The 25537-nt window shown below is 33.1% G+C and overlaps 1 protein-coding gene across 1 annotated transcript in view; it reads left to right on the top strand.

The window, feature by feature from the left end:
* Nucleotides 1-25537, top strand: part of TRHDE (thyrotropin releasing hormone degrading enzyme) — a 475008-nt gene that overhangs the window by 221400 nt on the left and 228071 nt on the right. Inside the window, exons 4-5 of the mRNA XM_074220778.1 lie at nt 8624-8778; nt 11992-12105. Of these exons, the coding sequence (XP_074076879.1) occupies nt 8624-8778; nt 11992-12105 (269 nt within the window). The remainder of the gene's footprint in view (nt 1-8623; nt 8779-11991; nt 12106-25537) is intronic.

Raw genomic sequence — 25537 nt, forward strand, 5'->3', positions numbered from 1 at the left:
AGTTAGAATATTTCATAACATTCAATTGTGTGCAATGCCAATACTTGAAATTTTTGGAAACAGGATTTTTTCTTAAGCTTTATATGTCTATTTTTATTTTAAAATCCTTTATGTATTGATCCTAAATTTCTTTTCTTTGTCAAATGTTTCTTAGTTTTTTTCCACATGGAATATTCAAGACTTAGGGAGGCATGTTGCATTGTGGATCTCACAATGATGGATGATTTTTGCAAAAGATTAGCAGTTGCAGAAAGTCACAAATGAATGTTATCCTTCAGGAAGGCTAAATAGGAGCATTTTTCAGTTGTGTTACATATAGCCTTGTGCTTAGACTTCTTGGTACTGCTGAATTAGGGAATCTCAAGTGACAGTTGTGTAATGTATGAGAGTGCTAGGATGGCACAAACAGTAGCAAGTACTTCCTGCCCACACTAATTTAAACATAGTCAAACATCCAAAAGTACTTTAGAAAGAATTTAATTAAATGGGCAGTGGAGTAAAGGAAGTAGTCATTATCTCTTTAACAGCTCTTTTTTTTGTTGTTGTGTTACTGGGTCAAATAAAGTGTAGCAACAGAATGAGAAGCAAAACTAGATTCTCTGTTTTTTTCTTCCTTCTTCCCAATGTACAAACTCATTTGCACCCATGACTGTCCCTTTCAATGAAGAAAAGCTGTGGGGGAGGATGGTAACATACACACCGCTTTCAATTTGACACTATTGTTAAGTATCTCTAGATCACACATCAAGAAGTTGGACCTTTTGACATCAAAATAAATTGTTACCTCTAGGTGTAAAAATGTAACCTTGGTTACTGGATGGAGGGTTTTATTTTAATTTTCATCTTTAGATAAGAATGAGAGAGGCACATAGCTCTTCAAATCTATCATCAAAATAATTTGTTGCATTTTGTATAGAACATTTATAACTTAACATATATTTATATAGTGTTTTACAGTTTATAGTGACTTTTCCATAAATCACAACTATGCTCTATTGGGTATAAGTGTTATTATTCCCATTTGATAGTTGAGGAAAATGAGTCTTAGGAAATTTGAATGACTTATCCTGCTCACCCAAATAAATGGGAAATGTGGTACATAACTTCTCTTCCGATGCCAAGGATATCTTTCTTTCTATATCACATTTTCCTAAAGTATGTACAATCTGGCCTTCTTATAACTACTTCAAATGCCGAGTTTAAAACTCAATCCATTTTCCTAATTTTATAGTTGATTTGTTCTTCCATTAAATATATACATATGTGTATATAAATGTATGCATATATGTACACATTATAGAAGCCATTGAACATATCACCTTCTATAATATACTAAACACTACAGAATTATGATTTCGATGAGAGTTCCTTAGATAGCAATGAGATCAGATAAATCAATACTTAAAGAAATTAATTCAGACTATTCACTGGAAGGTCAAATGTTGAAGCCACAACTTAAATTTGGCCAATAATGAGACACATTGGAAAAGACCCTGATGTTAGGAAATATTGAAGGCAAAAGGAAAAGAGGATTATGGAGGATGAGATGGATAGATAGTGTTATAGAAACAATGAACATATATATACATATATATATACATACACACATATATATTATATACATATTGTGTATATGGATATAAACTTAATGGCTTAAAATTTAAGTAAGACTCATGGGATATCATATGTAAGTGTATTCATACCTATACCTATAAAGCTTATTCAAAATTCTATCTGATCAGAAACTTTGAAAGTACTTGGAAGTCTTATTTTATTTACTTCATTATTCTAGGTTCTGCTTATATTGGTTCCAGTTTAGATGAATTCTCATGTCATAGGAAGAGGCACAGTAATTATCCCACTTGCTAAGTAGGAAGATTTAGTTTTTTCAGGAAGATGTTTGTGTACATATATTATTCTTCATCAGTCATGTGATTCCAGACTCTTCAATCATCATTATTTGGAGTCACTTTTAAAATAATAATGGTAAATAATTATCTTGTTGATATATTTATATAACATTTTAAGATTTATAAAGCACTTTACATGTATTATCTCATCTGATCTTCACAACAACCCTATGAAGTAGATGCTCTTTTTCTCCCCATTTTGTAGATGAGGAAACTGAGAGAAGGTAAATGACTTGTCTCAGATCCTATCTTTCTAAGTATCAAAGGCAGAATTCCAACTCAGATATTCCTAACTGTAAGTCCCTCCTGATCCATTACACTACTAGGGGCTAATTGTGGAAACAAGTAGGTTTGGAAACAAATAAAGTTATAGTAGAAACTCTTTAACTTGTGTATATAAATGTATTTTTATGTATTTTATGCATCTTCTCAATTGCCACAGTTGCCGTCTTGGATAAATCTTGGGGCAAGGAAATAGTTAAAAATATGATACAGTTTAATAAAAATGACAGCATTAGAAATTTAGTTTCTAGAGCAAAGTTCTACAAAAAACTTCATGTAAAAGGTAGAGAAAGAAAAATTATAAATCAGAAAAAATAGAATAGTTGTCTTCCCATTTAGAAAGAAATCTGAAATGAAAGGAAATATTAATGATTGAATCTTGAGTGGTAATATGCATATTTTAAAGGTTTTTCTTAGTGGTCTTGGTCATGAATATTATAGCATATAAGTATTTTAGTCTTGCTATAATTCAGTTCAGTTTGATAGTTTTGTGTGTGTGTGTGTTTGTGTTTGTTTATGTGTGTATATGTGTGTGTATGTGTGTTATGTTGGATGCCTTGGGAAATCCCAGTGTGCATAAGAGGATTCTTTTCAAAAAGAAGGTTACAGGCTGGTGTGGTGGAAAAATAACTATCTCCATAATTTTTTTTCTCTGAAGCTAATCCTTTCTACTGTCACTGACAACACTCTGATTTAGATTCTCATTACCTTTCATCTGAATCATTTTTAATAAATTTAGTAGACTTAATTTTAATAAATGGTCTATAACCCATCATATATATAATATATGTGAAACTCCATTGTTAAACTAATATTGCTTTAAAAAGAAGGGTGGGAGTATCACCATGTTCTTCCTTTACTAACCTCGTCATTTACGCTCTATTGCTTATCACAAATTCAATTCACACTTGGTGAAGTTTCACACACTTGGTAGAGTTCACACTTGTGGAGTCCCTGGGGTTCCACAGTCTGGTTTTAAATTGTCATGACTATTTTATTGTATACTCCTTTTCATCCATTCTATAATTCTGGCAAGTAATACTGCTCTTTAGTCTTGTCCTCAAGATACCCTTTCTGGCCATTATGTTAGCAAAATCGATTTCACATATGTGTAATGGTCTCTTCCCTCATTTATCCTTTTTGAATTCTTTTGCTTCATTTAAATCTTGTCAGATCTCACTACTTCCATAAAATTTTTACTCCATCTTCCATTTTCTTCCTATAAAAGTATTTCTCTTCTCACTCTCTTTCCTGCTTATTGCATCATATGATATGGTTAGCTGTATTTGTCTTATCTCCCAATAGATTATAAAAAAGTATTCCAAATATGAAAGTAACTCAGAGATAACCCACTATCTAATCTCTATATGAACATTGGCTCATGTATTAGAGCTGGAAGGAATTTTAGAGAATCTGCACTCAAATATCTTATCTGAAGGAGAGGTCTCTTTAAATCTGGGTTTCAGTTTCCTTATCTATAAAGTGTGTGTGTGTGTGCATGTGCATGTGCGCGCACGTGTGTGTGTGAGCTATGTCTTTGTGATTCTCTATGATTGCATGTTCTATCTATAGTCCAGCTTCCTAATTTTACAGAGGAAGATATGGAGCTTCCTTAAGGGCAAATGACTTTAATATTGTCACACAGATAGTACAATAAGAATATTTCTTATTACATTTGTGCTAGGTATTAATCTAGCCCTTGGTGGAAGAGCTCAAATTGTGGACTACCTACCACTTCCAAAAGCAACCCTTTCCTCTTGGGACATGATAAGTTGAAGAGTTTTCTTTTTCATCAAGACTAAATCTGCCTCTGCAACTATATTGTTGGGTTAAGCAAAGTTCTAATTTTCCTTCCTCATTACAGTACAGCCCTTCATATCCTTGGATACAACTAGCATGCCAACCACTGTCTTCTACAGTAAAAACACCCTAGAACTTTGGAGTCAGGTATTTTATATTTTTAAATCTTTGTTTTCCCCCTCTCCACATACGCACTCTCATTGTATGGGTTGCGTAATAATAAGAAGAAATAATATGGTTAGAGTAAGAATGAACATGAGATGTCCCTGAACCCAACCCCTCATTATGTAGATGAGGCAACTGAGTCCTTCACAGAAGGTAAAATGACTTCCTCAAAGTCAAATAACTAATATCTCGAAAAGGAACTGAACCCAGGTCTTCCTGATTCTGCCCACTCTATGAATCTCTCTATTACAAACATGTTTGTTTGAATATATAACCCTAATATGAGACAGAATGTGCTAAGTGAGGTACAAACAAAATTCCAGAAGAATCACATCCACTTGGGGTAACCAGAAGTTGTATCTCAGAAGATAAGAGAAATTTTATGCTTCTTTGAGAATTTTGTGACTGTGATTTCCTGATGTTTTTAGTTAATCTAGCAGGATTATATTTTATATATTTTATGTTATCTATGGAAAATATAGACATTATCTATAAAATATCTATAAACACTATAAAGATTCTGAAGACAGAGAGATTAGGGGAAGTATACTGGAAGAGGTGCCATTTGAATTGACCTTTGAAGTATAGGTAGGATTTGATAAGGGGTGGGCAACATTATTTTTATTATAGATTTAAAATTCTGTTTAATATTCCTTGTGGATTTTGCCATCTATTCTGAATTTAGCTTCTATGTAAACCTAAATATTACATTGAAGGTGATAAAACTGGGGAGAAGACATATTGGAATGATTAAAAATTCAAAATAAAAATCAGTACTAGTTCAAATAAGCTAGAAGGAGCTGACCAAATTTGATATCAAATTATTCTTGATGAATGGGGTAACTGATGGTGGGAGTGTCAGGAAAAGTGATGTATTAAAGCCAAGATTAGAAAAAGCTTATAATAAATAGCAAGAAAAGAATGAATAATAGCTGCGCGCGCGCACACACACACACACACACACACACAAAGACAAGCTCACATAGAGGTTGTGATTTATTTCCCTACCATCTCTCCTCCTTCACATACCTAATGTATTCCCCACCCCTAAATCTCACTCAAAGAAGAAAAAAATAGCTTTAATTCTCAAGAAAGGAAAAAAAGAAAATTTTAAAACAAGAGAAATACAAATTTTTGTTGTTCATTGAAATTATGTTTATATTAAATTTATGTCATATGTATACATATACATATATATGTATGTATATCTATCTATCTATCTATCTATCTATATATATAAAGTTTCTATTTTTAGAAGTTGCTATAGAATCTAAATATAACTATGCTTGGTATCATACAGATTTACCTATACCTTGAGTCAATGACATCTTTTGTATTATAATTACATAAAATAAAGCTTAATATAACTTAGGTATTAGAATTTTCTGACTCCTTTTGATACATGTGTATTTAATGTGTCAAAACATATGTAGTAATTTCACAGCCCTTCTTATGATTACAACATAATGAAGCTCAAATCTAGACATTCACTATTTGTCTAGATAGTGCTAATGCATTTCAGTGTTTGCTCTTTAAATGTTCAGAGAAAAAATAGTTATTACATGTACTTTCCCCTGAAAGTAAAGGTTACATTATTCATTATAATCAGAAGTCTATGTCTTTACTGTTGTTTAATTCATTTTTCTCTCAAAAAGATGAAGTTGATGTAAAAATATTTTTCCTATTTGGTTTTTGACCTTTCTTTACTTTAAGTGGATTACATTAAAAACTCTGAACCCCCCAACTGTGTGATATAGCACAAGTCAGGGAAAATATAATAGTGCTTGGCACATCTTGTAATTCAGTTGTTCAGTCTATATGACATTATGGATTTCTATCTATGGAGTTTTCTTGGCAAATATACTGGAGTAGTTTGCCATTTCTTCTTTATTGTGTCACCATTTTACAGATGAGGACTTGAGGCAAATAGGGATTAAATGACCTGCCCAGTGTCACAGAGTTAATAAGTATCTGAGGTTGGGTTTGAACTTAGATCTTCCTGACTTAAGCATTCTACCCTCTACATTTCCTAGCTGTTTCAGCCTGGGACACAACAGGAGCATGATTAATATTTGTGGATTGCTTTCTTTTATGACTTTGATGTGGTAGCACACAATTTCCATTCTTTCTGAGATTGAATTTCCCAGAGGTTGAATTGCATTTCCTACTTAAATTAATGTAGTTAAATATATACTGTATTATATAGCAAGTAGACCCAACTCCTGCAAAATAAAATTCATATAATGCAGTTCAACACACTTTTGTTAAGTCCCTACTTTGCCTAAGATGGTATGCCATGCACTCGGGGATACAAAAATGAAAAAATCAAGTCATTTTTCTCTCAAAAATCCTTGAGTCCACTTGAGGGATAGAATTTATCCTCAAGTACAGCCCTTATCAATACATTGTCTCCAATTATGCTTCTTATTGCTTATTATCACCAATAACTATTTATTGAACACTTGCTTTGGGCTATAACAGTGTTGTCATAGATAAAGATATTGTCCTGGCCACTTTCATTATATTAGTTTAATTACTTTGTCCACTTAGATCATGTCACTAATATTTTCCTCTGAGGCAAAGAAAATGACCCATGCTAGAAACTTGCCTTTCTTCATCAGATCTCTGTCACCTAACTATTCCTCCAATACATCTCTGAAATCCTGAATTCTTCATCTACAATCTGTGTTTTTTGCTGTCTGTACTTTACTCTATATTAAATCTGTATCCAATGGTCTTATTCATTCTGCATGTAACAAATGCTAAACAAAGTAGTAGATTTAGCCATTACTCTTAGCTCCATCTTGGTAGTATTTTTAAAAATTCTAATTAATTCTTTAATTTTTTTATTTAAGGCAATGGGATTAAGTGACTTGCCCAAGGTCACATAGCTAGGCAATTATTAAGTGTCTGAGGCTGGATTTGATCTCAGGTCCTGTTGACGTCAGGGCAAGTATTCTATCCACTGAACCGGCTAGTTGCTCCCCCCACCCAAATTCTAACTCATTCTGATGTGCATACTTATGCATGGCAATTTACTTTAAAAAGTTTTTTTTTATCTGTCCTTCATTTTTGTTGTCATTGTTGAGTCATTTCAATCATGTTAAACTCTTTGTAACTCCATTTGGAATTTTTTGGCAAAGATACTGGAGTGATTTGTCATTTTATTCTCTAACTCATTTTACAGATGAGGAAATTGAGGGCAAACAGGATTTAGTGATTTGCTTGGGAACACACAGCTAGTGAGTATGAACTCATGAAGATGAGTCTTCCTGATTCTATTCACTGTACCACCTAGAAGCCTTCCTCTGCCCTTCATAACCAAATTCAAATACCATGCTTCAAAAGAAGGTTTCTTTAACTGTTTCCAAGGGAATGTGCTATTTGTCTTCTCATAATCCTTAACTTGTTCAGATTTCTTTTAATACAATTTTTACCTTTTTGTGGCTTGTCTTCTTCTTTGTAATAGATTTCCAAATTCTCAAGAGTAGAGACCATGTCTTTTTAATTTTTGCTTTATTTTCAAAATCTCAACCAATGTCTTATAGAAAGAATAAATAGAAGCTCACTAAATAAATGATGAGGGAAGCTAAGTGGTGCAGTGGATACAGTGCTAAAGAAGAGTAATCTTTGTGACTTCAAATCTGGCCTCAGACACTTTGTAACTGAGTTACCCTGGACAAGTTACTTTAACCCTGTTTGCCTAAGTGCTTCACATGTAAAATAAGCAGGAGAAGGAAATGGAAAGTTATTCAATATCTTTTCCAGGAAAGCCTCAACTTGGATCATGAAGAGTTGGACATGACTGAACAACAACAACTAATATAATGTGAGAGAATGTAAAGAAATAGCAAAACTTGGGATAAAATTTTGGAGTTGGAATAGATTTTAGGGATAGTCTAGACTAATCCCTTTATATGACAGGGAAGGATAGAGAAGATACATAGAGAAGATAGAAGGATACATAGAAAGGCTATATAACACGTTCAAGATTAGAATTTATTTCTTGCCATAGTCAGGATTAGAGATCAGATATACAGGTACAGAATTGTATCAGCAATGCATCTTAAAATGGTTTTGTGATGTTATAGAAAAGAAGAATGCAGTTGTCTCCTAAGTAAAATGAATCTATTTTCTTTGGTGGTTCCTATAATTTGTCATTGTGAATCACTGCTTTATAAGGAAGGCTTTATTTGTTAAAATTTATTAAGATGGATCTTTCAGGTATAGAACAGGTAGTTTCAGGTCCCTATGGCCTTAGGCATTAGATATACTCTGATGAATGAAATCAACTAATGTTTAATGCTCAATGTGCCTCCCATCATATGGACATGGTATATGGTATAGTAATTCTATTCTGCTCAGAGCAATCATTATTTCTCATTATGATATCTGGATATTTCTAGAAAATATATATTTAATTCAGCAACTTTTGTAATAAACATTCTCTCCCTTTCTATTTCTAGATCTTTTAGCTGTGCCTAAGCATCCATATGCTGCTATGGAGAACTGGGGACTAAGTGTTTTTGTTGAGCAAAGGATACTTCTGGATCCCAGTATTTCATCCATTTCCTATTTGCTGGATGTCACGATGGTCATTGTCCATGAGATATGTCACCAGGTATGAGGGGGGAAAAAAGAGGGTTAGGTGAAGTACACTGTATAAATGAATGAAAGCTACAGATGACTTATCAAGTATTTTGATTAGGTGCCAACCGAATATCTCATTAAATCAGTTACTTTAATTACATGCAAAGCACTATGTTGTTTTACTAGAAGACGTGCCCTTTTCTTGGCTGACTTTACAAACACAAAACAAACATACGGCAAATTGCTCTGATCAAATAGCACAAATGTGCTGCTTTTCTTGAGTTTTGTTTCGACAGTAAAGTGGCACTCCTGCCCAGACACCTCCTTGGAGACCAGGTTCAATCTCTTCTCTTTACCAACTTGCTTCTCCTTCCCTTTGATTATAGTGATTGCTGGATATATTTGGTAAGCACAGTGATAGACCACGAAAGTGATTTATTGCAAGCCCGCAAGATGCAGGCTGAGTTTTGGGTGTGTGTCAAAATTTGCTTTTGCTGAAATCAATTTGTTATTCCCTTTTTCCCAACACGTAGCCACTTAGGAAGTCTTTCACTTACTCAGATACGAACTGTCTCTTCACAAATGATAGGGTTTGTTGTTGGGTATTTTTGGTTATGGGGAGGTCAAAGACTATGTAGAGGTCCATGAAATAATGTACATTACTAATTTGATAATATACCTTAAGAATCATCATGATAAATTTCTGATAACTTTTTATGTATGTGTATAGGTGTGTATATCTATCTATCTATCTATCTATCTATCTATTTATTTATTTTTGGTTTTTGAAATGCAGTGGGGTTAAGTGACTTGCCCCAGGTCACACAGCTAGGTAAATGTCTGAGGTCAAATTTGAACTCAGGCCCTCTTGACTCCAGGGCCAGTAGTCTATCCACTGTGCCACCTAGCTACCCCTCTCTGATAACATTTATTTATTTATTTAAAATTTTCTTGGATAAATCTGATTAGAAGTACTCTGCCTTGATTTGTTGAAGCCATATGCTGCTATGGAGAACAGGGGACTAAGTGTTTTTGTTGAGCAAATATGAATTATACACTTATCTTTATGTTTCTTTATAAATAGAAAGCTATATCTCTTTAGAGATATATCATATACATTTATTATTATAACTATTTGCAGAAGGGGAAAATAAGACTCAACACATGAAGTGATTTGCTTAACACTATATATCTACATAACTACATAAAATAATGATACGAACTCAGATCTCCTGACTACAAGTCCAATAATCATTCTACAGTACCATGAAGCAAAGAAGTTGAGTATCTACAATCACAAGAGGTGCTGCATTGCCAGATCATATAAGGTAACAAAGAGATAGACCCTGACAAATCATGGTGACAAATCAGCCACATGTTATTACAAGGGTCAATTTAAGAGGGAAGGTAATTGTTACAGGGTATCATTATATTGTATATATTGTTTATAAATACATGCATGTATAATTTTTATGTATATAACTATGGAGATAGAGATATATCATGTTTCTAGAAATATAGAAATACAGATTTATTCATATATACATAGAGAGACATATATGCTATGTCTTTATAGATATAGGAAGATAAAGGGATATAGTTGTATACAAAAAGACTATTATTGAATTAGGAAGGGGGACCCCCCCCCAATGTGGAAAAGAGCTAAAGCAAATCAGATCAGAAATTCTTCTGAGATTCATTTTACAGACTTTAGGAAATTGCCAGAGATATATGGGAGCTACCTGATGTGCCCTGGTCACACAGCTAACAAGTTTCAGAGATATAATTTGAATCTTCTTTTTTGATAAGTCCAACATGCTATTTACCATAACATTGAAAGCTTTATTAAAAAGAATACTAAAGATTGTCTATCCTTGCATTGAAAACAAATAATTATAAATCTTAACTTAGAACAAGTGAAATCTTAAGTATGTCACCCATCTAACTTACATATTCTTTGAAACTGGATTCTTTTGAAAAGTAGATTTTGAAATGGATCATAGATCATGTCAGACCCATAGATCACATCTGGACCAAATGCAAATGAATTATAAGAAATTATATAGACAAGTATTATTGCGTGAAAGTGAATCTCTAATTACTAATTCCCATCTGTTGAGTTAATAAAAAATGAACATAGACAATGTGATGATATCCTCGAGCAATCATCCACCTCTTAAAGTAACCCTTATAAGAAGATCATATGGTTGAAAGAATCATTTGACTTTGATTTGTCAGGTTCTGTGCTTGTTTTTCTTTCTATGATAGGATAAGCACATCATTGTCTGTGATTGAAGAGATACTCAAATCTTTTGCTTCATGGTATTATGAAAAGAAGAGAACTGGATTTAAATGACATTTTAGTGGCATTTCTGTCTTATTTTTATCTACTGCAAATTGATTATAATATACTACCTCCTAAACAGAGAGGGCCATAAAGAATACATGAAGTTTTTGTTATTTCATCAACATGGAGAACTTCTGGTGTATTAAATCCCGCCACCAGTGCTGATCAAAAACAGTCTGTCTTAGTAGATAAGTCATAGAGAGTTGTTGATGACATATCGAGGTTAAATGATTTGTCCAGGGTCATATGGTTTCAGAGATAGAACATAAACCTGGAGCATCCTGATCCCAAGCCAAGCTCTTGGGCCTCCATGATCTATCACTTCTATTATTATCAACAAATTAGTGTTTTCTAAAACTTAGTCTATATATGAGTTATCAGACACTGTTGCAATGACATAATGGACCCTTCCAATTCTGAGTCTTTGATTTTATGAAGAAACCTTTAAACACTACTATGTGCTGGCATTTTGCTAAACATTTTAAAAAATATTTTATGATTATGGCTTTATAACTCTAATTTTATGGCTAGAGTTCACCAGTAAACCAACTGCTTCAATTTACAGATGCAATACTAGGATCAGTTCCAAGAAATTTAAATGACTTGCCCACCAAAAGAGCATGGCAGAGCCAGAGTAAAATCTATGTCACCTAACTTTTATCAAGAGCTTTCTTCATTATAATATGTTGCCCTCCAAACAAACTTGGTTGTTTATGGAAATGAGAGTGATCATCCATCGTTCTCTCCAGTGGCTGATGGTTTCTACATTTCTTGGCAAATGTAGGGTGGGGAAGACTACATCAGTTTCAATTGACTGTTGAGTCAATCTAATTATTATATGTCTATTTCTGAAATTTTTTTTGGTATGACCTAATTATTATTGTATTTGCCCCATAGTGGTTTGGTGACCTTGTGACTCCTGTATGGTGGGAGGATGTATGGCTGAAAGAAGGTTTTGCTCACTATTTTGAATTTGTTGGGACTGACTACCTCTACCCAGGATGGAATATGGTAAGTTCTTTTTTTATGAATGCTAGAAGGAAGTCCTGGTGAAAGGTTTTTTTTTTTTGCTTGTTGCCTTATGTTTATGTTATAGCAGAGATGACTTAAAATGGTCAGTGATGCATGCAAAGATCAGATGTACAAGAAAGTAAAATCAGGAGTTGTAAAATCATTTGAGAGAATTCCAACATGACTATCTTTCATTTGTTCAGAAGAAATGAAGTCAAATTTGTTATATCCTAATCCTGATTCAGATCTCTTTTCTATGTCAAGAAATTTTCAAATTTTGTTGCTAGTGAAAGAAAACTGTTCTTCGAATTTAGTTCAACATAACAAGATTAATTTTTAAAAGTATAATGCTTTATTTAAAAGAAAATTAGGCAGGAGTGTAATTGAAAAATTGGCAGAAGTATTTTGATAAATTTTTGTTGCAGACATCTGCAATATACTTGAAAAGAATTTGTAAATAAGGGGATAACATTACTAAATAGAGTTTATTTAATACCTCGCTCTAATTTTATTCTAACCTCTTTATCAGTGTGTCAAGGTACTGAGCTAAGAATATGTTATTTTTAAAGCAGTGCTATCTCAGTGAGTTATGTCAGGGATGACATTTTGGGGGTGTTTTGAGTAACTCTGAATTTTCTCTCTGTTTGTCATATTCTGCCATACAGTTACCTCAGATTAATAAATGTAGTTGACTGAGTTTGCATTAAGCCTATCCAAGATAGAAGTTGTTTGGGAACCAAACTAGGAATTAATATTAAGTAGAATTATATTGTGAGCTTATAAAGCAACTCAGTTTTCTTAGTTCTCCAAAAAAAAGGTACCAGCTGAATCTCTCCTCTGAATTAATATAAATGTAAAATGAATAAAATTATGATTTTAACTGTATTTTATTATTCTAAATATTGATGATTTGATCTTACATGACATTATTATGAGTACATTATTGGGTGAGGATAAGATGCCATGGTGAAATAGGGGGGCATCTGAAACTGTTCCTGGATGTAATTCTCTCATTAAAATTCATGATTTTCTATTGAGAGAGAGATACTATTTTTGTTCTGGATAAACTAATCCTTGTTGCACATTATAGGAACAAAAAGATTCTCAATAGCCTAAATATTTTTATGTATATATAGATACCTATATCTATATATACATATATGTGTATGTATTTATGTATATATATATATATATATGTTTGTATATTTGCCCACATATGGGCATATATATATATATATATATTTGAATTTAATACATGAAGAGATTAGCCTCACATTTATATAGAGATGTGACTCAATAGTTGGTAAGACTGAATTGAAGATATTGTTGTAGAAAGTTTGAACTTTTATCTTGCATGAGTTGCTTTATGATGATGTTAATATTAATTAAATGATATACTTTGAAGAAAAAAGAAGTTAATTAAATGCTAAGCTGTGTTACTTTGCTTTATGAAACAAATTTTAATGGAAAATTAATGTTTAAGTAAACTAAAAATATTTTTTAAAGTTATCGATTTATTAGGTAAGGCTTTTTAAATTTTAGCCACTTAATTCTTCTGTCATGAGTGGATTATGTATGGATCACAATTTTTATTTCATTATAATGTAAGCTATTTTATTAGGAAAGAAATGGTCTTTGGCTTCTTGGGTTCTTATAGCTGGCTATCTATTCATTATTATGAAAAATGCATTTTCAATTAATCATTAATTCTAAGAATTATACATTCAGTGGTATCTTAGCTTTTGATGATTTTAGGCTAATGATATGCTATAACTCTCAATGTTCTCATGGTAGATTTTAACTTTGAATCATTCATTCTTTTTTATATCTATTCATTGAGCCACCAAATTCAAGTCTTATGGAGGTTCACATTTGGAAGACTTAATTGTAAATGGACATAATGTATTATTGACATGACTGAAAGCTTTGTACTTAATAGGAGGCAGACTGAATTAGGAAAATGGAAAACCTCTGGGTGACCAAAGTTGCGGGGAGTTCAGTCTCAAAAACTGAACTTGTATTTATAGAAGAATTGCAAAATCTTGGTGCTACAGATATTTATATTTTCTTAAAAATAAGTCACAGCTGAAAAGATATGATCCATCATTATAAATTATAAAAGTAGTAGAAAGATGAAACAATGTTAAAGTATGCAGAATTGCAAGCATTCTTATTTTTATGTCTTGCCATAATACTTCTCAATCCATCTCTTTCCCTATCATCATTTGGCTATACCCTAACTCCAGATCTCATTGCCCTTTGCCTGGACTATTGGAATACTTTCCTAATTCACTTTCTGCTTCTAGTCTTTTCCCACCCCAATCCATCTTCCATATTGCTACCAAAATGATCTACCAAACTACAGATCTGAGCATGGCACTCTCCTCCTCAATAAACATCTGTGACTCCCTATTTCCCATAAGACAGATTTAAATTTTTCTTTGGGGCATTTGAAGTGGTTTACAATGTGGATTCTTCCAACCTTTTCAATCTTATAACACCTTGCTCTCTTGTGGGGCAAGCCAAATGAACTTTCATTATGTATATCATATATATTTCATATCCAATCTTTTCCATCTCTTCCAATCTCTTTGTCTCTACTTAGAATCAGTAACTTCCTTCAATCAGCTCAAGTATCACCTTCTACATGAAATCTTTCCTGATTCTTCTTGTTTCTATTACCCTCTTCAAAATTATGTCACTTTTATATGCATCTATCTATCTATATACATATATATGTGCACAAAGACTATATCTCTTAACTAGAATGTAAGCTTCTTGAGGGAAAGACTATTTCAATTTTTTCTTTGTAGCCTGAGCAGGTAGCATAGTGCTCAGAACATAGCAGGTTCTTAATGTTTATTGGTTGTTGCTCATGATGCTATTTTTAGGGTTTTTTTTTTTTTGCAAGGCAATGCGATTAAGTGACTTGCCCAAGGCCACACAGCTAGGTAATTATTATTAAGTGTCTGAGGCTGGATTTGAACTCAGGTACTCCTGACTTCAGGGCTGGTGCTCTATCCACTGTGTCACCTAGCAGCCCCTTGATGATGCTATTTTTAACAAAATCTAGAGCTACCTGGATTTCCTAATCTCTGATTTTGCTTTTTTGTGAAATAAAACAATTAGAAAATACCCTTAGCAAGATGTTTTCTACTTATTTGTTTCCCATTCTCCATGGAAAATAAGTTAGAAAATGTCAGTTGACTTGAAACAAGCAGTGTGTAGAGTGATACTTACAGACACTCTACCAGAATACTTTATAACATATCAACAAAGCAGCACGAAGAATAGTCTGGAAGGAAGAATGAGAGTGATCGCTGTGTCAGCAGAAATCTATACCCATGTAATGTGGACAGAATGTTACTTCAGAGAGAATGGGTTAGTCTTCACCAGAGCAGAACCCTAAATATCATCCCTAGAACACAAACTAGTGACTGGAATGTGGAGTTCAGCGAGATGCTCTTCTACTTCTGATTGTAAAGTTGTGATTTCACAGTTCTCAAATATCTCAGCTTATAGAGCTTGAATAGGATTTCAATTTTCTGAACACTCTATCTATCTATCACATACCTTAGAGTCATGATTGGTATTAATTCAGGCCCCCTTTCTTTCTTTTGGGGGATTTTCTTGGCAAAGAAATTGGTGTTTTCATTTCCTTCTCTGTTCTATTTTACAATTGAGAAACTGAAGCAAACTGAGTTAATGACTTGGCCAAAGACTCAAAATTAGTAAGTATTTTGGGGATTTTTTTTAGATTTTTTGCAAGGCAAATGGGGCCAAGTGGCTCGCCCAAGGCCACACAGCTAGGTAATTAAGTGTCTGAGGCTGGATTTGAACTCAGGTACTCCTGACTCCAGGGCTACTGCTCTATCCACTGTGCTACCTAGCTGCCCATAAATTTGTAAGTATTTGAGGCAAGATTTGAGTTCAGGAAGATAAGCCTTACTGACTCAAAGTGTATCATGAGCCCTAAATTGCAAAGTATTAATGAAGTTCTTGCCTTATTTATTGCAAACACTTTCTAGACTCTATAACCAATAAAACACTAGGCTTCACAAAGTGACATCAGTTTTTCATTCAGAAATATTAACTTTCATCATTAGATATAGACTCAGAACCTTAAACCTGAAAGTGTTTGTCAATCTTTTCATTCTCTAGATGAGAGAATTGAGATCTCAACTCATAATTCATATTTATATAGAATCTGAGAATATAGTCAGAAGGAAACTTTATAGGTCATTTAATCCACAATGGAAATTGAGGCCCCAAAGAGGGAGTAACTTGTCCAAGATTTTACTAATATTGAGTACAATAATAATAGTTTATATAATACTTAGTCTTATATGCTAAATATCCTTTGATCTTCAAGTGAGAAAGTGAAATAAGTACTTTGGATCTGGAAGGAATCTTGGAGATTGCAGTGCAAAGCTCACAAATCACTTTCTTCATAACAATTATGTGAACTAGGTAATAAAGTTATTATTTTTATTATTATTTTTATTTTATTGGTAAGGAAATTAAAGCTTTCCAAGGGTAAGATATTACTTAAGGTTGTATAGTTGGTTAATAGTAAATAAACCTGGCCCACTGATAACCTGAATTGTATTATTATATTGTTACCACATGATCAGCAAATAATTACAGCAAAATAATTTCTTGAATTTATAAGATCCTTTAGCATTTTTTCTTTTCAATTTTACTTTGTTCTGTCTAGAGTATAGAGATTGCATTTTTTGTGAGAAAAGAATTAGATTTAAAACATAGAGATTAGATTTACTTCCTTGATCAGTCCCTGATTTGTCATAATATTTTAGAGAATATACATAAGTAAACATTGTAGATATTGTAGATAAGTCATTTACATATTTGACTCATTTTTTCCTCCTGTGCCCTACAGAGAGTGTGGTCTGGTGGTTCATGTCCTATTTCTGACCTATATTAGTTATGTAGCCATGAGTAATTTATTCAGTTTATCAGTGAATGAGGTAATTGTATTAGATCATAAGTCACCCATTGCATTGAGGAAGATACTTCCCAGACTGGATGTTTCTAACACTTGTCTAGACCAAAAAAACAAACAAACAATCAATCCCATAAAAAAAGCAACCAATCCTCCCCCAAAGTGCACACAAAAGCCTCACTTCATTAACAATGAAAATTATTCTAGTTTCCTACTACTTTATATTACTAATTTATATTATTCTTATGAAGAATAAAGGATGAGAATATACATGCATTTGGCACCTACTACATGCCAAAAAGGGTGCTATGTGTAGTAATAATAATTATCATTATAATAACAACTAACATTTTGTAGTATCTATTATGCATTGCTAAGCATAATGCTAATGATAATAATGATAATTTTGTTATTTGGTCATTTTCAGTCATGTTCAAATCTTTATGACTCCATTTGGGATTTTCTTGGCAGAGATACTGAGTGGTTTGCCATTTCCTTCATTGGTTCATTTCATAGATGAAGAAACTGAGGCAAACAGGGCTAAGCTGCTTGCCCAGGGTCACACAGCCAGTAAGTGTCAGAGGTCAGATCTGAACTCCGTTCTTCCTCATTCCAGACCCAGATCTCTATTCAACGAGCCATCTAGCTGTCATAATAATAATAATAATAATAATAATAATAATAGAAAAAAGTATTGTCTCATTTGATCTTAACAACACTGAGAGTAAAGTGCTGCATTTTTCCCATTTTACAGATGAGGATACTGAGGAAGGAAAAGATTAACTGATTTGCCTAGAGGACCACAGCGAAGTGCCTGAGATCAGATTTTAACTTATTTTATCATTAACTTTTTTCCCTCCAGTTCTGCTCATGATAGCTACCTAGGTGCTCTCAGTTTAGATACTATGTATGAAATGTCTATGAAGAGAAACAAAAAAATATTCTTCATATATGAAATATAATAATAAACCTAGAAATAATTTCCCCCAAAGATCTATCTGTGTATTGCTCTTAGAATACATCCAATTCAAACATGGCATAGTCCTCTATCTTCTCTACCAGTTGTGTACAGATCACCAAGTCAATTTGGTGGCCTATGCATCTAGATTTGATCACACGAAATCGATTTCTATATATACTGGCAAGATGAACTTCATTGCAGGAGAGGCAACCTTATACAACAATCAGAGAAAAGATTGCATTTCATCCATCACATACAAGTGTCACCTGCTTTCTCAGTAGGATTCCACATGTTCAGGGCTAAGAGTACATTTCATAGGGTGAATGGCCTTTTTGCTTGCCTTTATTTTATCGGAGTTGGCTTTGGTGACAACTTTATTGAAGAGGTCAAGATACTGTCTGTTACTGATGGCAGTTAGAGCAGTCACATTAAATTCTTTGCTTTTCTCTCAGAAAAAGACAATGCTTATTTATGATGTTTTAACAGCCTTTGTCACATCCAATAAAATGCATCCTTTCATCCCCTTATACGAAAATGATATATTTTAAATTTCTGTTATCATGTAATTTCATTTGACAAAGTGTGGGTCAGGTCATAACCACAGTGGTCCAGTGATGGAGTGCTGGGGTTGAATGTTAGGAAGGCAGAGCTCAATACCAGATGTGAGACCATGGACAGCTCATTCTCTGCACCTCAGTTTCATTTCTGTAAAGTTGGGGAATTATTAATATCTTTGGTATGTGCCTCATAGGACCATTGCATGGCTCAAATGAGTTAATGTGGGTGAAGCACTTAGGAAACTTGCAAGTAATCTATAAATGTCAGCTATTGTTGTTATTATCTTGCCATAACAGGCAAAGTCTCTAATGTGGGTATTACCCTTGCCACTGAGTAACAGCAAGATAATGGAGTTCTACAGTAAATACACTCAGTAAACATGAGGATTGTCTTACATTAAGTGAACTAGAAAGCTACTGAGCTTCAAGAACAAACAGTGCAAGCAATTTTGGCATGCTGTGCAGAAGAATTTCTGCACACTAGCAGATTCCTTTGAAATCCTTTGTGAGAACATATACCTGGGCATAAAGATAACTATTAATGGGGAATCATTAAACTAAACTTCATTATGCTAAATACTTGGAGCATCTCAAAATGTATTGCCTCAAACCTTGACAAATGTTCTCAATTGCCTATCTCACTGGCAAGACTAAAATAGTAAAAATGAGTTCTGCTATTAGATTCAGTATATTTTTAATGTGTTCTAACTGAAATGGACTCTTAAAATGTAACAAGCATCTCAATAAAATGATCAGAGACTTTAAAACTTCTTAAATTTTTTTATTTTAAAAAATGGAGAGAGCCATTGGAAAATTTTAAAGGGTCTACATATGGTATTTTTTTAGTTGAAGTGATTGTTTTGCCAGTGTTCATGGAAAAATATCTCCTAATTTTACTAAATAAGGATAAAAGTAGTACTGGTTCTTAAGTGACCAAACACTAGTAAAGAAGAGGGGGAAAGTATGGAAAATGTGGGATTTCTAACTTCTAATTCATTTAATTGGCTGAACATCTTAAAGGTCAATTATAGTTTTGAATTCTGTAAAGATTTGCTTATGTCATTATTTAATATAATTATAGAATCTTAGAATCTGAATTTCAAAGCAGCATAGAGATCTTCTAATCCAAAACTGTGCTGCACTGAAAAATCCCCTCTACAACTTACTCCTCAAATGATCAATCAACTTTGCTTGAAAATCTTCAGTGAAGGGGAATTCATTATTTCCTATGACAATCAAATGAGATAATCTTTATAAAGGGTTAAGTGTGTGTGTATATATATATACATATATATATATATATATATGTATACACAAAGGGAATAATAAATGTTTCTTTCCTTCCCATCTCCCATATCCTTTACTTATTCATTATTTGAATAGTTAGGGAAGCTTTCCTTACATCAAGCCAAAATCTGCCTTCTGTTCTCTTCCACCCCCCAAAATGGAGCTATCTTGAAAGAATATAGATTCTTCGATATCACGGCCCATGATTCAGGAATGTTGCAATATATTTGATTAATGTGGTAAAAGAAGCAGATCTAGTAACAAATTTGACTGCTGGGTAAGCATTTAAATCTCATCTGTTTTTCAATATTTTACTCTAATTTTGAGGAAAATATTCAGTGCAGAGCTCCACAGCTCATAAATATTATGATATATGGAAGGGATATGTATACCCACGTAGAAAAAGTGGTTTCTAAATGGATGTGTTAGTTTATTATGGCTAAAGTCCATGAACTAGGTAGTGGGCACAGATATTTATTTGTGGATGGTACCTCTCAGAAGACCTATTTTCTTGAATTGATTGGGCAATGCTATTTAGGATATGCTAATAATACCTTTAAGCAGTGATTATTGACCCTAGTAATATGAGTATGCATTTGTTTCTTTTCTCTTCCTCCAAAGTAACTTTTGCAAAGATTTTTATAAACCATCCTTTTGATATGCTAGCATTTTCTGGAGGACACTTGATCATAGGTAAAAAGCAGAATGTCCCTGGAGGTACACTGGAGGTACTTCTTATTTGATCATTGATTGATTCCTTTAAAGACTTTAGCATAACATAAAATCCAAACTGTACTACTATTTGACCCAGTGGATAGAGTGCTAGGCCTGGAGTCAGGAAGACTTGAATTCAAATTTGGTCTCAAATACTAGTGATGTGACCCTAGACAACTCACTAAATTCTGTTTTCCTCAACTCTAAAAGGAGTTGGAGAAGGAAATGGCAAAGCACTTCAGTATTTTTTGCCCTCCCCCCAAAAAACCCCCCACAAAAAACAATAACTCATGAATAGTCAGTCAAAACTGATATGATGGAATAATAACAATAAATAAATGCATAAGAACACACATCCCACAGTGAAGAAATAAAAAGCAAATTTGTATTACAATTCAATTTATACTTCAGTTTTTAAAATTTATTTAAATTTTTGTTTTTTAAAAATATTTTTAGGGTGGCTAGGTGGTGTAGTGTATAAAGCACCGGCCCTGGAGTCAGGAGTACCTGGGTTCAAATCGGGTCTCAGACAATTAATAATTACCTAGCTGTGTGGCCTTGGGCAAGCCACTTAACCCCGTTTGCCTTACAAAAAAAAAAAAAACTAAAAAAAAATATTTTTATATCCTTCATTTATTAAGATGATTTATTGTTTAAGAAGACTTTACATCAATGGTATTAGCAAATGAAAATTAATAAAACAAACATTTATATAAAGTAACTTTTTAAATAAATTAGACTAGGGAAGAGAAGTACGACTCAATGATTTCTTACTTTGAAGAACTTGTTCTAACTGAAAGCACTTATTAAATAACAGTTGTCACAGAATCTTATTAAATGTTTACTGTAGTCAGTCAGCTAGCATTTATTAAATGCCTATTGTGTGCTCACCACTGTGCTCATTATTAGGGATATAAAGAGAGGCAAAAACAAAAACAAAACAAAGCAAAAAAACCCAGTTTCTCACTCAAGAAATTCCCCATAGGGGAATATAGAGAATAATAGGGAAGAAGATATACAAAGATCTATGTATAACCAGGATTTATACAGGATAAATTGAAGACTATTTGAGAAAGAACTAGCATTAGAGGGAGAAGGGAGAGGCTCCTTTGAGAAGGCTAAAGTTTAGCTGAGACTTGAAGAAACCAAGGGAACCCAGGAGTTGGAGATGATGTGAAGTGAACTGAAGAGAGGTATAGGACCCTAAAATTACCAAAGTTTGAAAGTTTAATATTTCTTAAATTAATGATTTGATTTCAGTGTTGTTTTGCTTGGTATTTGGGAGATATTTTGGAGTATTTTGCATTGGGAGTGTCTCTTATTTAATACAGAATGAAATGAGTTAATTTATTCTGCAGTGTTGGAAAAATATGAGACAGGTTGCCCTTGCATTGATGTTAAGCTCAAGGTTCAGTGAGAATTTTCTTCTCTTACAAAATGTCTAATACTGCCAATTTATCAGTTTATTTTGAGATTCTTAAGGATATGCAGAAGGAAAGGCCTTGACACCATCTGAACCTACACACAATGCTCTGCAGAAACATTTTATTCCTGATGAGGTGCCCATTTATCTTTTGTCTCTAAGTTAAGTGTACTAAAATTTTAACCCTTTAGAATACTCTTCCCCATGATAATCTTGCTTGTAATTTTTTCCATTTTCTTGTAAAAATCTGTGACTTTTCCAATTTAGAAATTCAGTTGCTAATATATTAACAATAAATTAAATTAAATATATAAAAAACAAATGTAAGTAGATATGTTTAATGAGACTGCAATATTTATTCATGCATTTACTCAGTAATAGATAATGACACAAAGATTGAAAGTAGCAATCCCCATAGTGATATAGATGATATATATATATATGTAATCCCCATAGCATGTGTTAGCAAAAATTTTGGAATTATCACTGAAAGATCTTTTGGTATCTGTAACAAGAAACCAAGAAACTGAGAATAGAGTGGTCAACCAAAAGGCAATGTAAGAAAGCTTGTCATTGTTAACATGTTAGAAAGTCAATATTATATGGAAAATAGAGGGAAGACCCTGAAACATCCTAGCTATGTCACCTTGGGCAAGTCTTTTAACCTCTCAGTGCTTTGGCCATTTCTCTATGATCATAAATTACAGAGAAGGTAAAGACTTATATTGATAGGGGTTTCCTTTCTTTGATAGTTTTCTATTTCAGTCAATCACAGACTCTTGTTAATGAGACATATACTTGTCCCATTTGACAGTGGATCTGACCTCCATTTATTAGTAAAGTGTTTTCATTACAGTCTTTATATGTTTGACATTGCTTTCTCTCATCCCAAGGGACTTATAAAATGGTTTTCAAATCTTATTTAGTCAGAGATGATCTGAAATATCCACTTGATATTCAAGTGGTTGCAGTTTAAAAATATTTTCAAAAATGATTTTGGGGGGCAGCTAGGTGGCACAGTGGATAGAGCATCAGCCCTGGAGTCAGGAGGACTTGAGTTCAATTTTGGCCTCAGACAGTTAATAATTACCTAGCTATGTAACCTTGGGCAAAACACTTAACCCCTAAAAAAAGCCAAAATTTTGGAACTTGGACCTAAAATTTTTTTGTAGTAAAAGATTTTATTTATTTTGAGTTTTACAATTTTTCTCCTAATCTTCCTTCCTTCCCCCACACCTCACAGAAGGCAATTTGTCAGTCTTTACATTGTTTCCATGGTTTACATTGATCCAAATTGAATGTGATGAGAGAAAAATCATATCCTTAAGGAAGAAACTTAAAGTATAAGAGATAGCAAGATCAGACAATAAGATACCATTTTATTTTTTCTAAATTAAAGGTAATAGTCCTTGGTCTTTGTTCAAATCCCACAGTTTTTTCTCTGGATACAGGTGGTATTCTTCATTGCAAATAGCCCCAAATTGTTGCACTGATGGAATGAGTGAGTCCATCAAGGTTGATCATCACCCCCATGTTGCTATTAGGGTGTACAGTGTTCTTCTGGTTCCGCTCATCTCACTCAGCATCAGTTCATTCAGATCTTTCCAGGCTTCCCTGAATTCCCATCCCTCCTGGTTTCTAATAGAACAATAGTGTTCCATGACGTACATGTACCACAGTTTGCTAAGCCATTCCCCAATTGAAGGGCATTTACTTGATTTCCAATTCTTTGCCACCACAAACAGGGCTGCTATGAATATTTTTGTACAAGTGATGTTTTTACCCTTTTTCATCATCTCTTCAGGGTATAGACCCAGAAGTGTTTTGCTGGATCAAAGGCTGTGCACATTTTTGTTGCCCTTTTGGTGTAGTTCCAAATTGCTCTCCAGAAAGGTTGGATGAGTTCACAGCTCCACCAACAATGTAATAGTGTTGGGCCTAAAATATTAAGGAAAGTGAACTCAATGAAGAGCTTTGTTCAATTGAAATTAACAATTTTTTTCATAAAGAAATAATCAACAGTATTTATTAAACACCATGTTCCTTACAAGTTATGAGAGTTGATTAATATTATTGTAGTTCTTGTTGAGGCATGACTTTTGCTTTTCAGTAATATTCAGTAATAAGATTACAAGAATACTATACTAGCTCAAACTCAGAGCTAATTCAACCCAGTATTTAATTTCTTGCAGTGTCACTCAAGTGAATATTTTTTGGAAGAGAATAACATGGTAACAGTCTATCTAAAAAAAAAAAAAGATTAACGATATATCTTGAAAGCTCCAAACTTCCCTTTTAACAATTCATTATGGATCATGTACCACCTACTTTGAAACTCCCAAATGAAGAGACTTTAGTGAAGCAGGGCTGCATGTTACTTGCAGCTGATGCCCTTAGTGAATTGTCTAGGGTCCTGAGAAGTTAGATACCCAGGGTCACAGGATATGTCAGAGCCAGAATTTGAACCTGTTTGTCCCAGACCCCAACTTTCCATTAACTAGACTTTTAATAATTAAAAGAGAAAATGAGTTTTAAACTGCTTTGTCCCATATAATTAATAATAATGATGATGATGAATAAAAATAGCTAACATTTATTTAAGATTTTTAAGATAAGGTATTATTGATAAGGTATTATTTTATATAAAATAAGGTATTATTTTACTTTTAAGCTTTGTAACAAACCTGGAAAGTAAGCACTATTATCATAAACATTTTTTAAATGAGAAAACTGAGATAAAGAAGTTAAGTGATTTGCTCAGGGTCACCCTGTTAGTGAAGTGTTTGAGATCAGATTTGAATGTAGGTCATACTAACTCTACGTGTGTGTGTGTGTGTGTGTGTGTGTGTGTGTGTGTATGTGTATAGATAGATAGACAGACAGATAGATAGATAGATGAAGAATATAGAATAGAATGCAGATCTTCCTGGCTCCAGAACATACATATTTTTATATATCTATCTTTATAAACAGATACAGATTGATTTTCAAAATCATATAAATTCATCAGAGGCTTTTGATGACAAATTATCTGCTTTCTCTCTCTTACATATCTAATTATTTATCTTCTTTAGTATAAGAATGGCTTAATTATTTTGTTCCTTGCTTTGAGTTTTGACACTATCATTATTGTCAGTGCTATTGTTCATGGTTAATCTGCAAGTTATATTCCTTTCCTTAAATGTGTGTTCTAAAATTTTTTGTTTCATTTCTGTGTAATTATTTTATATCTAGGTATCAAATTTTTTTCCCAGAGCATATTCAATTACCTAAGGAAAATTAATGGACAAAAAAGAATTCACTTTAGAGAGAGATACTTTATGTAGAACTTTGACAGGATAAGCTGAGTCTAGTTATGAATGCTTCTTGAGTATCTTTGTACTAAAAGTTCAAATCCCAATTCAGTCTTAGTTTGTCATTTTGGATAATGAGTTTATAAAAATACATATTATCATTATATAGTGACATTTTACCTTTAAGGTGTATTTGTATATTTTGTTAGATGATGTAAGTGACTTTAGACCCAG

This window comes from Macrotis lagotis, chromosome 2 (genome assembly GCF_037893015.1).
Source record: "Macrotis lagotis isolate mMagLag1 chromosome 2, bilby.v1.9.chrom.fasta, whole genome shotgun sequence".
Lineage (NCBI taxonomy): Eukaryota > Metazoa > Chordata > Mammalia > Peramelemorphia > Peramelidae > Macrotis > Macrotis lagotis.